General features: G+C 37.8%; 2 protein-coding genes across 4 annotated transcripts in view; one reads left to right on the forward strand and one right to left on the reverse strand.

The window, feature by feature from the left end:
* Positions 1–4997, forward strand: part of LOC102311359 (rab effector MyRIP) — a 28130-nt gene extending 23133 nt beyond the window's left edge. For 2 of the 3 annotated variants that reach the window (XM_014329819.2, XM_005948984.3), the window contains 6 exons: positions 783–839; positions 1375–1554; positions 3200–3361; positions 3582–3680; positions 3786–3846; positions 4641–4997. In XM_014329819.2, the coding sequence (XP_014185305.1) occupies positions 783–839; positions 1375–1554; positions 3200–3361; positions 3582–3680; positions 3786–3846; positions 4641–4657 (576 nt within the window). In that variant the 3' untranslated portion in view covers positions 4658–4997. The remainder of the gene's footprint in view (positions 1–782; positions 840–1374; positions 1555–3199; positions 3362–3581; positions 3681–3785; positions 3847–4640) is intronic. The other variant, XM_014329820.2, reaches the window with a different exon arrangement.
* An 850-nt stretch (positions 4998–5847) lies between these two features.
* Positions 5848–14175, reverse strand: LOC102311057 (plexin domain-containing protein 2). The gene is made up of 14 exons (XM_005948983.3): positions 13854–14175; positions 11680–11906; positions 11384–11527; positions 11106–11175; positions 10600–10722; positions 10334–10452; positions 10160–10259; positions 9963–10058; positions 9729–9810; positions 8773–8833; positions 8472–8688; positions 7631–7666; positions 7042–7196; positions 5848–6063 (listed from the first exon to the last, which is right to left on the reverse strand). Exons 1-14 carry the CDS (start codon positions 13942–13944, stop codon positions 5848–5850), a joined length of 1737 nt encoding a protein of 578 aa, XP_005949045.1. The 5' UTR covers positions 13945–14175.
* Positions 14176–15727: the final 1552 nt, after the last annotated feature.

The raw sequence follows: 15727 nt of genomic DNA on the forward strand, positions 1-15727 counted from the left end.
TAAAGTGAGCCTATGCACCTTAGAACAAAACAAACACACACGTGCACATTTCACCAGTTACAAATGAAAAGGTCAGTTCATAAGAAATAAAACACAGGATTCATTATTTCTATCAGTGCCACAGGATTACACATAATCCTGCATCAGACATAGTCTGTCCCAATAACCAGATTTATTAAAGACCCTCCAAAGAATGTATAATCGTGCTAATGAGTCTGCATGGTGTGTTTTATTTGCCAGAGGGTCCCTGATTAATTCCTGGCTGGCCAAACCTTTATTCTATTTTCTGTCTGCCGTAAAGAAAACAAACGTTTGTGTAAACCTGCTTTTCATATTTTCCTGCTTCATCGCTGTTTTCCTCTCACTTCCTAAAAGTTTTCCGTTCATTTGAGCTCAGGTGTTTATATTCAGTCCAACAGGCCTGTGCTAAAATTTCATTTACAACCTTTGCCCCCTTTAAGAGTTTGATTACAGAAGAAGTCTTGATTTGTGTTATTACAGCTTATAGTGCTTCCTGCTGTATTGGACTAGATTATAATAACATAATAAAACAATACTGACGATGCGAAATGCAGAGTTTATGATAGAGCTGTAAGAGCCGACACCCCAGTAGAGCTCTCTACGAGTTTAGGTTCTCCTGTGTCTCCTTTACTTGCAGTATATCACTTTAAAGTCCAGTGCAAACTCCCTAAAAATCATTTGTTTTGAATGCAACTAACTTCTGTCTGATGCTTCTTTCTCCTCTGTGTGCTTCGTTTCCTCCTGCGCTGTGTGAGCTGTAGGGTAGAGACATGGAGCTTTACAAAACAATAGAGTTTATGTCGACTCTGTTGGAGCAGGTGAGAATGAACTTTGTTTTGGTTGAAGACGGGTACTCAGATTAGTTTTTGTTTTTTAATATTTTTCCATGTTTGTCATGCATAACTTATTTTTCAACATGTCATCAATGTTACCCCCCCAAAAAAGAAAATCCATAATATTAATGATTTACTAGCTTTTACAGCTGATTACCATCCACTGTGACTGAAGTCCCTCCTCCTGAAATGCATTTGAATTCATTCATGCATCTGGATGTTTTTATTTTGAACTTTATTTAGAGCAGTAAGTGGAGTGGCACTGCATTTCATTAATCTGAGTCCAGGCTAACGTAAGAGCGTTAATATCCCAGTATGACCTAAAAAACATCAGGATGTGGAGGAAATTCAAACTGCAAGCTTTAAAATCCTTCACACTGAATTCACCTGGGTATGAACAGTTGTTCTATTGCACTCTTACTTGTTTTTCTAATTTAAATGAAAATAAAGGTATCCTTAATCACACTGCCAGGAGATGTCAGTATTTAGAGTAACACCCGTCTCTGTTTGTGTGCTGTAGAGATACTCAGCCGTGTCCCTGCGCAGCATCACTACTGAGATGCTGAAGGTGCTGAACGCCACTGAAGACCTGCTGCAGGGTGTGGAGGGAGGAGAAAACACCCCACCCCCATCCACCTCCCTGCCCCCGAACACTGACCCCAAAAAACTGGACCAGCAGTTCTCCAGACTGGAGGAAAACGTGAGTTCAGTTTAAAGATATTCTACATCACATGTAGCACGGTTAGCTCTTGTTTTGAAGATGCAGCATTTTAATTTAGGCTTTAAAAGGATCCGCTAAGTATAATTAAATATTACCATAAATCTTTCAACAAACATTAAAAAGAAACAAAGCCAACTGAATAATAAGTTACTTTGGCTGCTTCCTTTTCCCCTTACATTTACCCTGCTTCAATTTCTCTCTCAATAACTCAGTGACGTGACAGCTTGTTTTAATAGTTTCACTTTATTCACTAGATTTTCACTTGCTGTTGAGATAATTTATTAAAATCATTATTTTTAATAATTTTCAGTTGAGTCCATCAAATAATTAACACATAAAAATTGTGGTTAATGTAGCTGTTATTCCATCATGCATTGTTGGTTTTTTTGGTTTTTTTTATTTTGTTTCACACATGGTACAGCAGTAATTCATTTCCTATACACATCCTTCCTTTCAATTAAAGTAACATGAAAAGGAGCAGGAAGAAGAATAAATTCTTATTGACACCTGCCCCCTATCTGTGATAATACAAGTAGGCACTTACAGCCAAAAATACACTCTGACACTATTCTGCACACAACACAACACAACACAACAAAACAAACAGAACAATATACTCAACAATGAGCAATACCACTAAATATCAAACTAAAAGGATCATTCTTTCTACAATTTCTGTTATTTTCAGCTTCTTCATATCGGTTTATCATTTTATTCTTGTAGCAGATTTTAAATTGAGAAACATTTGTGCAACCCTTAAAATGATCACTGAGAGAATTCCAGTTTCATATGCCTATGACTGTTGGACACATTTGGCTTTGTGTGGTTCAAGCAAACCGGTGCTTAAAATAAAACCTCCTATAATGTCCCCATTTTCTGAACACAATAGAAATAAACTTTGTAACTTAAGAGGTAGTGTTTTATTTTTCGCCCTAAACATAATAATTAATGTCTGTAATTTCACTATGTCGTCTAGTTTTAATAATTTAGATTTTATAAACAAACTATTAGTGTGTTCTCTATATTTAACATTATGCATAATTCGAAGTGCTCTCTTCTGTAATAAGTATAATGGTTTCATATTAGTCACATATGTATTTCCCCATACTTCAACACAATAACTCAGATAGGGTAGAAACAATGAAAAATATAATATTCGCATTGCCTTGTAATCTAATATATACCTAACATTACCCAGGATATAAATACTTTTAGCCAACTTTTTATTTTTAACATGTTGTTTACATTTTTTTTAACATCCTGTTAAAGTTTATAACCAAAAACCTTTATGATTATCTAACTGTTCAATAATATAATAATGTGGAACTAGTGAAACTTGTTTTCCATTATTATAGTTATAATTATAGTTATAAATGAGCACATAAATGAGCAAATATGGCCTAATGACATTATTGTGAAGATGAGTATTAAACAAAATTGTCTGCAAAAATGTGTTAAAATGCAGCAAAATCTCCAAAATAACTGCTTATTTCACTTATCCTTGTTCCATCACTGCAAGCTGCTATTTCCTGTTTTGTGCAATTTTAGTAGTTTTAGAGAAATAAAATTCGAACGAACGCAGGTTTCAAAAACACTTAAACTTGATTTTTAAAATGTGCTGCAGGTGTACGTGGCAGCAGGATCAGTGTACAGTCTGGAGGCTGAGCTGAGTGACCTGGAGGAGTGTGCCCGGGGAATCTGCAGCTCCACGTCTGACATGGAGTTGTCCTTCCTGGAGGAGCAGGTGGCAGCAGCAGCTGCCAAGGTACAACAATCTGAACTGCAGGTAGGTCGAGGTTAGATTTCTAGTAAAATATGTAAATAGAAGGAGAGATTTTGATGGACAGATATTTGGACGGTATTTCCTTTAAAAAAAAGATTTGGCTTTAAAAACATAAAAATTACACCAACAGATTAAAATGAAAAACAATTCAAATATTGAACAGTGCTGTTTTGTTTGTTAAAAACACAAAATCATTTTAATCCTTTCTCTGCGTCTGCTGTAGATCTGTGACATCTCAGCAAGGATCGCTGCTCTGAAGAACGCCGGTCTCAATGTGGACACACAGTCGCGCTTGATCAAGAGCAGGACTATTCCAGTTATGGTACAGTATCTGTTTACATTAACACACTGCAGTGAGTCCATCAGAACAGGAAGTCAAACTTTGCACGTGCACACAAAACTATTTCTCACATGCATCTCCCTGCAGCCCGTCACCCTCGACTCCTCGAGACAGATGAGAAGGCGATTACCTGCACCCCCCGTGAAAGGTGGAGAAACACTGTCCTACTTCAAACAGTAGAGTTTGAAATACTTTATTTCACTTCATATGGTTTATGTAAAAACAAACAAAGACATGAAGTGTTTTAGTTATTCATAATGAACTTATATCTATGATGTAATATGTGACTTGTTAGTTTTTATTGACCCAATATCAGCTAAATGCAAAATTACAGCATTTACGTAGAGTATTTTCTAGGAGTACTGCAGTGATATCTATTTATTTTGTAACTTTTCATCTTCCCTGTTTTCCAAATCATATTCTTTTTATTTCACTGCATCATGCAGCTGCTTTTAGACAATATTCAAATTTATGTCCAGTACAGGACATATTTTTTCTTCATGAATTTGATATTTGACCCTCCCCCAGGAGCATAGCTGTGCAGATGGTTTCTTGCTTGGATACTGCAAAATGTTAGTGGTTGTAGCAGGATTTCCACTTGTTTTGGGGCATCGTGGACTTTACATTCATTGCATACTAAATAATATGCATTAATTATACATTATATAAGTTTTGCAATTCATTACGTGTCATGCCAGGAAAAACATAGGTGAAGCAAGAATTGCTACTCAGTTTGTGTCAGTGACACTGAATCAAATGGGGAGGGGGGTTAGGGATTAGGGGTCCAGGTTAGGTACACCGAAAGGTCTTTTAATGTGTATTTTTCTATTCAAAATATTTTTGTAAAACAAGCCAATTTATGTATGCAGTTGCTCTTTTATAGCAGTACCTGGGTTACAAATTAATGTGTCTTTCTCCTCATTTTCTTTCATTCTGCTTTAGAGTACAAAGACAAATAAGTCACCGGACAAGAACGTCTGTAGTACCTCCAACACATCAGTGCCTTGACCTTGCTACACTGCAGCCTACAGGCCAGTCTTAAACAATCCATCTAGACACCATTTGCCTTAATTTAATTTTAAACTACTCACGCCTCAAATCATATACCATAAGACTTTAGTACTGTATGTGTAATATGAGATGTACAAATAATGCAGGAAATAGTTGATTTGCATCATTCTATCAGATACATCCAGCAGATTTCTATCAGCACTGATCACTGTTAAAAAAAAATCAATCATTTACTTTTTAATTCCCCAAACAATGAAACAGCAATCTGAAATGATTAAACATCAGGTGTAAAAAAGTTTTAATGTTTTATTTAGAAAATGTTTCAGTCTTCATTTCACTGCTGTTACTGGATAAAACCTGCAATTTACACTGTACATTATATAGAAAATACAGTGATTACATTTACACAGGAGCAGTTATAGCATGTTAGAGAAATGTTGTGATACTGCTTTATGTCTACAGTTAATATAAATTTAAACAACTTACAATGTATACCTGTATTTTATTTAAGTGTGTATGTTGAAGTGTACATATCTGCAAAGCAATCAGTAAATGTTGTTTTCTGCCTTTTAAATATAGAAAATAAAGAGAAATAAGCCAAAGTTGCTGCAGTGTGCAAATGTTACACAGGGCTGAAAACACTGTGCATCCTGTTTTCCACCTCAGGTGGATGTGGGTGTAACGGTGAGGAATTTAGTCTGTAATTTTGAGATGAGGAAATGACACTCAAATATGACATTCCTCTTTGTGAAGGTGTGGGAAGGACAGCTGTGGAAAATAAAGGCCGTCTTTGAGAGGTGGTTTAAACCATTCAGCAGCATCACCTCGCGCTCTCTGTGGAGCTGTGGTAAAAATGAGCGGATGACCTGAGCAGCGTAAACTCATTATTTTGTCCTTTATGCTTCATAAAAGTGCTGTGGCTGGCCAAATGGATACAAACAGGAGGTAAAACTGGTGCATAAACATAATCGTAACACTTTCCTCATAGAGGTTTGGTGTTTTTGTGTTTCTGTGTACTCAGCTGTTGTCCTTAAAGTGCAACAGCTAAATACAAATAAACTGTAGCATCTGAAAAAGGAAGAAGACGTCCATCGAGAACCAGATCTTTCCCAAAGGATGGTGGGATTTGTAGTTTTGGTCAGGAGCTCTCTGAACTTAGGAAGCGCTCCCTCTGATCAGGAATGACGAATCCTTCTTTCTGTTCGCTCTCTCGTCTGTCGGAAATCACAAAACACTTTTTGGGATCGATGACCACGATGCTGTCTCGGTCCTGACCGGGAGCTTCCACCTCGGCGTAGGAAGGACGACCCGAGCCTCGCCTGAACTTTAGGATTGGCCAGTGGGTTGGGCGTCGCTGTGGGGTTGGTGGAGGGGGGGCACAATTAGCAGACAGTTCAAGGAAAGAAAACTATTAAAAATAGTGCCCATTCTATTATCCCCCCATTTCCTGCAGTCATTACAGTCCAACAACAAGCACTCATGAAGATCACATAAACATTCATCACATTTCACCTAAAGCAAACATAATGCTCCACTTTAGAAGTGTTCATTTCTGCCCATTTTTATCAGACTGACTTCTATTTAGATGTATTTAATGTATGTAAAGTCCATGTGTAGTCCATATTTCACTGAATATTATAACAACTGATGGAAGAATTTTTGGCTGAGCTCTCACAACAAATGTCGAGTAAAATAAGAGCCAAACAATAAAAATTTAAAGTTCACTTCAAGTATTTTTCTCAATGGGAAATATTTCCACGTTGCTAAAACAGTTCATTTCAATTCAGTTCAATTTTGTTTATATAGCACCAAATAAAAGATATGTATTATTTAATTTTATATAATTACACTGTTTGGAATATGATTGCATGTTTTTGTACATGAGTGTAAAACATACTCAGTAATGTACTTGTAGGTTCAATAGGAAGTAAAAACAAGGTGACTCATTGGTGCTGATTCACTTCTCCAAACACACTGAAATAACTGATGAGTAACGTCTGCAAATGTCGAGCAATGTCTGGACATTAATTTAAAATCATGTTTTAAAGGGAAGTTTGGGTAACTAGTTTCATAGTAAATGTGAGTAGTTTCCTCCAAATTAAATCTAACCAAATGTTTACTGTGTTAGGTTTGCTTCTGATAATTTATTAAAATTCACTGTATTTCCAGTTTAATTTTAAAGAGGGGGGAATTAAAAGGATCTAGGAACTCGTGATTTTGCATAAATATAATGTTGGCAAGTGTAGGTTCAAATAAATTAAGCCGTACTACTAGTGCCGTTTTTTCAGGGAAGTCTGTTATGGAAACCTTGGCTGATTTTAGGTTGACGCACCTCCATGAAGAAGAGGCTGGCGCTGGACGTGGGGTGGTTATACACGTAGATGTATGTAAAGATGGCTGCTGCCAGCAGGACCATCACTACGAGGACTCCCACCAGCAGACGCATCGGCGATGCCTCATAGGTGTCTGTGTTCTCCCCCTCTCCTGCTGTACACAGAGAGTGGTCAGATTCAGCTCATAGACTTAAATGTAAATGCTGCTGCAGTCACGTTAACTTTTCATTTTTCTCGACATAAAAAATTTACCAACTTTGAACAATATCAGCTTCATTAAGTTGCGACATTGTGGGAATTGGTGCTTTTTCACACGAAACCCAACAGGAGGCCTGCCTCAGACACAGTCTCACTATGGGGAAACACTGTGTTTGACTAAGGCGGAGGTACTGCTTGGGTAGAGCGCAGAGGAAGCAAGACTCAACACACACTCGCTGGATGTGAATTTGTTAAGGAAATTACATGCACTATTCTCACACGGGTGCAGTTTAACGTCACACACTTTGGACTAAGGAGCTGGAAAGCAGAGACCGTTTCAGGTCCAATAGAACTGCACGAGGCACTTTCATTCGACTGTGAGTGACTTACGTGCATCACTGATGTGAAAAGCAGTCTCTGCACCATCTAGAAAAGAAAAAACAAAGACTTTTAAATGCACACAGTACATGACATGCTGTGACATGACTTTAAAAAATATTTTGGTTAAATTTCACAAGTGGCGGTTTCTGAGCAATCTGTAAACTTCATTTTCTCTTCCTAAGCTTTCACTTCAGTGGACTTGACTTAAAACGTAGTCTGCAGAAGAACGAAAAAAGTGATAATCAACAAAAAATTTTTTGGCTTGAGTCGGATATTGAGTCTTTCTCACTCTGCCAGAGTGATGAACGTATATCACGCCATCCTTCAGCACACTGAGGACATCATGCAGTATTTAACATGGCGCTGTATATGCTCAGCTATGAGCTAACAGGGGGCTGGGAAATAGCTGGCCACTTGACCCCCACCCTGTCAGATGTTCCACAACACACCAAGCATGGATACTGTGCAACAACAACAAACATTCATTCATGGGGTCGTAATGATGGCTGCGCTGCAGAGGTGCACAAAGAGCGACAGAGTGATCTCAGATGATTCAGCATTCAAGATGATTTATTTTAATGTTAACAATCAAAAGGATTCCATTAAAGGCATCCACGCTCCTCTATGTTAGTAGAAACTGACATTTGTTTATAAGGCAAACAAAATAAAAGTGTAATCAAGGCAAAGAAATTATTTCAATTAGATTTCAAAACCGTTTTTTTTTTATTCTTATTGATTCTCTGATTAGAGTCAAGTGAGAACATGTGCATGAGGAGTGTGATCAGACAAGCAGTCACAACAAACTATGAGTACTATTAAAGCAGATAAAAAAGCTTTGTGAGTTTACCACCTGCAGATTTGTTGGTGGGACGCTGTGGATGTGATTTTGTTTCTCTGCTGATGCTGTGTGTTGAGGGAATGGTGAAAGTGGGAGTCTCGGGGGTGGAGGTCATGCCAGATGTCCTCTGCTGCCCTGCAGACACAGTAACTGGAGGGGTTCGGTGTCTCCCGTGATGTGATGTGGCATTTGTGACTTCCATCATCCGGGGACATCGCAGATTCTGCCTCTGGGAAACAAAAGTGTGTTCAGACTGACGCTAATGGTGCTGAGCTCTAATGTGGTCAATCTTTATGGAGAAAAGCAGAAGAACCTCCTCTGGACAGCCGAGGTCAACCCAGTCCTGCCGTTTACGATCAAAACCACTGGAACATCTGAGAAAGAATGAAATGACTGCTGTTACATTTTCACTCTGTGAGAGCACAACCCGCTTTATTCGTGGAGATGAATGTTTCCAAAACCAGATTTAAGTTATCCACCTTAATGCTGGCAGCTGATGATTTATTTTTAAATTAAAATTAAAATGATTTATTGGAGATGTGGATAATAATCACAAAATATTTAAACCACCATGAGTGATGCTTAAAAACCTTTTTCATTGTCACAAATCACTAAATGTATTACAATTATTTATTTAAAAGATAAGTTTATTAGACTCTTCAGTGCTTGACAGGAGATTCGGCTGCGTATTCCTGCTAACTGCAGTGAACTTTGTATATTCATCTCTTAAGGTCGCTAGGCCAGATTCGGGTAGTTGGGGTTGCTGACTATCCCGCAGGCTTCCTGTTGACTGTACTGTATGTGAATGACATGCGAATGACTCTGCGAGCCTGCTCTGTTTACTCACAGTGACAGGATATGAGACAGTCTCAGGAAGCACCGCCTATGAATCAAGTTTACTGAGTGTGAGTGAGTGAGCGTATCCCTGCACGCGCAACCGCAACTGACTGAGAGCTGAACTGAACAAACTTTGGGCAACAACAAAAAAACTCTCATGGATAAACTGTGAGGTTGAATAGGCTGCATGTACAAAATACTTCAAATTCATTATTATTAAAATGAGAGATAATGCAGTTATTATATTTTCATATTTATCCAAAGTGAGAAATGCCTCAGTTTCACACTGGAAAAAAAAACTTACTGTAACTGCCTTCAACTAAAAATATTCTCTAATTTTAATGGATCCACATTAGACCATGAAACATTTTCTATTCCTAAAATAGTGGCAAAGTCACTGGTAAGATCTCTTTGACTGCTTTTCCACGTTACCTTCGTAGCTTACTGCACCAGCTGCAGTTAAAGCCAATCTGAGAAGTGACACATGGGCCACAGCTGGAGAACTGCAGACACGCTGAGAAGACAGACAAAGAGAGTGAGGAGGAAGAAACTGCTTTGCCTTCTGCAGATAAAACAGCATAATAGTAGAATATCCTGTAGCACAAAGATTATACATTCTTTGAATACTGACTGGTTCAAATGGTATTAAAAATAGGAATAACTTACTAGGGAGAGGAAGCATCTCCACAGCTATTAAACGGGAGATTTTGGACACTGGAATGTCGACTTTGTGATACTCATAGATGGTTCTCCGACGAACATCTGACGCATGTCGGATAGAAAATAAAGATGTCACATATAAGCTGCTAATAATTAAAGAAAGTATTTTGATGAAATTTTAACAGGACAAATTTTCAACTTACTGGGAATCTGCTCTAGCTCACGAAGCACCATAAACGCATCGGACAAGCCCACTTTGACAGGATGATTCTCAGAGCTGATGTCGCTGATGCTAATAGGAATCTATGAGGTAAAAACTACATGAATAAATTTACTTCGTTTTATAAGATGGACACAAAAGAGAGAAGAAAAGCCACCTCTTTGTAGGCAAAGACAATCCGCCCGTCACTGTGCAGAATGGCCTGGAAGGTGAAAGCTCCCACGCTGATGTTGTCCTGGAGGTGAAGGTGGTTCCACTGAACCACCAATGCTGTGCCTAATGGATGGACATGGGCACACACAATACTGTAATGTTTTGTACGCATGTTTGCATGTTCCCTGCCAACCGTATGCAGCACATGTTAGGGCGTCTATTCAGTAAAAATATTTAGTCTAGTAAATAAATAAGATCAACAGTTCCTACCGTTATCGAAGTAAAACACAGATGAGTTTTTCGACAGGCTCGGGTCGAAATTCGCCATCAGAGGAGCGACGTACTGAGTGGCTGTGAGCATCCGATGGATTATGTCTCCAGTGTAAATAAAACCTGGTAGGAAAAGATGTGCAGCTGTTAGCATCAGTAACTTATTATACATTATAATCAGTTGACACGGACAGCTGTCATGTAAATTGCTTGTAGACACAGTCATTAATTTAACTTATGTACTTTGTTCCTGTCAATGCAACGGTCAGATCTTTGACTCACTAAAGCTCAGGCATTGATACTGCCCCAATAAAACTTCAAAATATGCAAGTAACAATTATTTATTACCATTTAATAAACTAATATATTTATTAAGTAGGTGGAATTCCAACTAACAAAAGTGTGTTTATTCTTAGATTTGAAGAAGGTGATGGGATTTCCTGACACGTGCAGCTTTGGGCTCACAACCTCCACAGAAACAACACTGAGTGTAGTTAAAGACTCACCTCCAGTTGCAACTGTGATTTCTTTGAGTAAATGGCCATAAAAAGGAAAGTCAAAGGAAAGATTCACTCTCTGGAAGCACAGAAACATAAAGCAGGAAATTAGGTAAAACAAAGTTGTTGTTTTTTTGTCTTTATTTAGGAAGAAGATGAAACTATAAAACTAATATGAAAGGTGTACAAGACAGTCTGGACATCATACCTGGAAAATAAACCACTTCACTCCCCACAAATTTGAAATGTTCCTATTTTAGTTATTTCTTCACAGACTGATCTCTTACCTCAGCTTGTCGGTGAGTGCTGGGCAGGAAGCCACGGACCTTTTGCTGATCCGCCTCCATTTTACTGATGTTGACCCACAGCTCTTTACCAGCTGCATCTCCAGGAGGATAGATTTTAGATGTGTAGTAGACATTATCCATATCCTACAACAGCAGATATTATTATATATGTTATTATATGTTCTTATCACATCTTTGCATGTACCCTTTTTAAACACTAAAACTGTAGTACAGTAATATTTCTATTGCATTAACTCTATCTGCTGTTGAATGTCTTTGCAGCAGAATAACCTTACTACGATCTGTGTAGAATTACTGGGCTCATCCTCCATCATTACATTTGGATCTGACTCCTCTGACTGGTGTTGGTTTCTGTAGTGGCCTCGTTTATCTGCAGTCCTGTCAGGGGCCTCGGACCTGGGCCTAGATGCCCACCTCCGTTCTCTGGGCTGGTGGTTCACAGAGAGTATATATAACCTCTGCTCTGGAGGAGACGGCTCCTGCATGTTGGCAGGGTAGACTCCTAAGAAGTAACAGAGGAGAGCAAAGAAAATAGGTTGGTTAGATTAGAATTTTTAATGAGACAACAACAATGTAGCCAAATAAAAAAATTATGCATTTGTTGTATGAAGCATTTTATTGGGCTTCATATGTATCTTATCATAAATCAATTTATTATACACCAGTGCTTTTAGTTCTGTCTTTTTGTTGTTGTTTTTTTTTGCAATTTTCTCTTTTATTCTGATATAAAAAAAAACTTTTAAAAATCTATACTTATAAAAGACAAAGGGGTTATAATCAAACATCATAACAAATCTAATTAAACATCTATTGACTGAAGAGTCCAGTGAACAGATTTAGTGGATTTAGCAGATGTAGTAGATAAAGCAACATCTGACAAAATAATATTCAGCAGATCACTAACTTACTGTAACTTGAGCGCTTACAAAAATACCAAACTGACAAAGTTTTAAATAAAATCGAAAATATTAAGTGTACCTGTCAAATATGATCTCTTGAGGCTTTTCATTTACTTCTCTCCATTTTAAGGTACTGATTTGTTTTCCAAATCAGTAAACAAACAAACACATAATTTAAAATGAAAAATTTTGTTTTCTAATTACAATTTCGCTTTTCTAATTAACTCTGTAAAGTCTGATCTGATTGAACCTTCAAACAAATTTTAAAAAAGAAATGAAATGAGTATTAATTTGTCTACATCCGTCATTTTTTGCCAAATGTATTCCTAAAAAATTTGTTTGTGCAACGTATTAATTGTTTTCAATAACAACCAAAATTGACTGACAATGCTGAAAAACTCACAAAAACCTGTGTATCACAGTAGGCATTAAATAATTAAGAACATCAATTGTATTTTAACACGACGTGCTGTCATAAACTTTACATCCACAAAGTTTATAATATCAGTTTCTTATATGAACCCTTTCAGAAAGTTCTGGCTTTTCTTACGTCACTTCAGAGGGTGTGGTTTGTCAGCTAAATTGCATTATGTCGTATTGAGCACATTTCCAAGAACAAAATATGACTATTTTGTTTAAGCATTTTTAACAGTAGCACAAACCAAATCCTGTAAAACAACACCTTGCCAAAAACAGTCTGTATGCTGTGAGGCTGCTGTATTAGAGTGCATCAGCTTTACTGAAACACCCCAAACTAAAAGGCTTAAACAGATTAAAAGATTATTTTAACAGCATTAAAATAATCTTTGATTATTAGATATTAAGAGATTAGATATGGACAATACGAGGTCTAAAACGTAAGAAAGCAAACTCGCTCTTTTACATGTCCGGCTGGATGTAAACAGTTCCTCAGTGGGTGCCATGTGGCAAACATGTGGTCACTCTTCCCTTCCAGTGACAACAGTGTCCTAACTTTTCCTTTCACAGCGGACAGTGAAGGCATGCTTCACATTCTTCACACCAGGAGCTCCAGGACCTGGCGTGTGAGGCCAGACATCAGTGGGTGATGTGTCCATGAATCTGTTACACGGTGACTGTCGGGGCTCAAAACACGCCACAGCAAATGCCAATAGGTGCTTCCACGCAAGATGTGTTAGATTTTCTTACAGACGTGAACTCTATTACACAAAGCAGCAGCAACAAAACAGCGTGGTTAAACATTTCATTAGTTTGCCGTCTTAAAATAATAAATAAATAAATCACTGCTTTCAAAGCAGGAGGTTAAATTTGTGATTTAGTACTGAAATAACTGAAAGGCCATCGGGCTGTCAGTACTATGGTAAGAAATATGGACACTGTAAGCATATTCAGAAAAGGTTACGCTTCATGACAGCCAACCCATTATTAGCCTAATAACAACAAATACATGTTAAAAAGGAAAAAGTGATTTAAAAATTGTCTAAATAAAATTAATAATATAATTAACACTTAATTCACGATGTGGGTCTGTGCTTTTTGTAGCTGGTGTCAATTACACTTTTATGACTCACCGTAGGCAGATTTTAGCCTCATGAAGCTGATTTCAAGCTGGAGAACAAAGACCAGACATCTGACGAGATAAACCGTCTTTGTCGTCGCCATCCTTCCTGTAGCTCCAGTTTCTGAGCGCAGAGAAACTCATTAATTATCCCGAACAGATTCTTCACTCTTTCACTGATGGCAGTTATCTATTTAAAAAGACAAATGCAGTCCAGTGTTTTGAAGAGAAAAGAAAGGAGAAAAAAAAGCAGACGAAGCAAAGTTAGATATTTATGTATCCTCATGTGATGTTGATGTCCAACTCCATCGGTGTTCATCATCAGCAAGCCTTCTCTGCATCAGTTCAGTCTGCAACAAAGTCAAACCCTGCAGGAAACGTTGCATTCAGGCACTGTCGTATTGATCAGCATCTTCAACGTCATTGCATTGATTTAATTTAATTTATTTTTTTATTTGTCTGAATTTTATTTGAATAAATCAAAATGTTTTTGAAAAAGAATCTGTGCATCTCAACCAGTATACTGCATTGGCCTAAGGTACTGACAGAAAACTTGGGATTAGGCTACTAACTATATCATTCCTGTGACCATGTTAACCTGTGATGTGCACAGTGCACAATTCTGCAATTACAATGTTTGACAAATACATAAAAATCCATGCATGCATGAGTATTATAAGGTAACCAAAAGCACCAAAATTAAGACTAAAGTGTCCCACATCATAATCGTCTTGCAGATATAAAGAGCAAAAGAAATCGCACACACTGCCAGGATGTATCTTAACTCAATCATACACTCAAATTTCTAACTGTTAGAAGACGTTATGAGAGTTTGCTCTTTTTTTCACCTGCACCTACATTCACATTAATAACAACCTGAGCATCCTCTGTCTATCTCACTCTTCTATCCAAAGAATGTTGAATGCAAAAACCTGCACCTACAAATGGAGAGATGCCAAACTCTGTTTCTGGTAACAGTGACATTACAGATCTATCTTATCTTATCTGATCTTAATCTGCATTGAAGTTTCACGATTACGGGGAACAAGTGAATGCACCAGGTCATCCACGCAGCTCCAACCTTTCCCGTTGGATGGCGCAAGATTGTGCAACTGAGAAAAGGACAAAGCAACCCACTCGTGGGACTAGTATGAGTTATGCATTTATTTGAGTATGCTGATTCATTACCGCTTATTTCACTAATAATATGCCACATATTAGAACAAACAAAATGCCTAAATGTCTGTGATATTACAGGTTGAATATTTAGATAAAATCAGAATGTAATAACATACAAATCTCATAAGTCCATATCTTTTCAGAAACCTAAAGAAGATATAAAATATATTGAATGTTTGATTTTCCACATCCGTGGAAGTGATTTGAACTTGTGGAAATGTGGAATTGATTTGAATACCTGAAAACAATGATTTTGATGTGTGAGACAATACTTTTTTCAATATTTTGCAACGGTCTATGAACACAGTTCATCGCACCATCCATAAATGCAGGTTATCATGTTTTAGTTTTAGAGTAACATGCCCACAATCACTATGTTAAAATGTGTATTGCATCTATTACAGCACACAATGAGTCCTTCCTACTGAACTGGCCTGCATGCTTGCAGTCCAAACTTGGGACTGTCCAAAGTGGAAACATTGAATGAAATGAAAAATACAACACAGAAGACCCAGGACTGTTGAACAAGTAGCAGGAGGAGGAGTCAGCGGCCTGGTCAGGGTCTGGGATGCTGGGCCTCCCTGCTGCTGTAGGACCAGGGGCGGTCTGCTTGTCTTCACCACAGGGCCAAGGGCAACATCTCCTGGGTCTGGGGGTGGATTGCCCCTCTGGGGGTAATGCTACCTGGACCTGGGGGTATAGAGTATG

This window comes from Haplochromis burtoni, unplaced genomic scaffold (genome assembly GCF_018398535.1).
Source record: "Haplochromis burtoni strain Fernald_Lab_line unplaced genomic scaffold, NCSU_Asbu1 Contig_617, whole genome shotgun sequence".
NCBI classification, from domain to species: Eukaryota; Metazoa; Chordata; class Actinopteri; order Cichliformes; family Cichlidae; genus Haplochromis; species Haplochromis burtoni.

What these genes read in the sequence shown, in the direction of transcription:
- LOC102311057 (XM_005948983.3), bottom strand. Translation starts at nt 13,944, where the DNA reads ATGGCGACGACAAAGACGGTTTATCTCGTCAGATGTCTGGTCTTTGTT. An exon ending in GTAATTCTACACAGATCGTA is followed by an intron (nt 11,528 to 11,679) that starts GTAAGGTTATTC and finishes CTGCTGTTGTAG; the next exon opens with GATATGGATAATGTCTACTA. An exon ending in GGAGATGCTTCCTCTCCCTA is followed by an intron (nt 9,811 to 9,962) that starts GTAAGTTATTCC and finishes CTGTCTTCTCAG; the next exon opens with CGTGTCTGCAGTTCTCCAGC.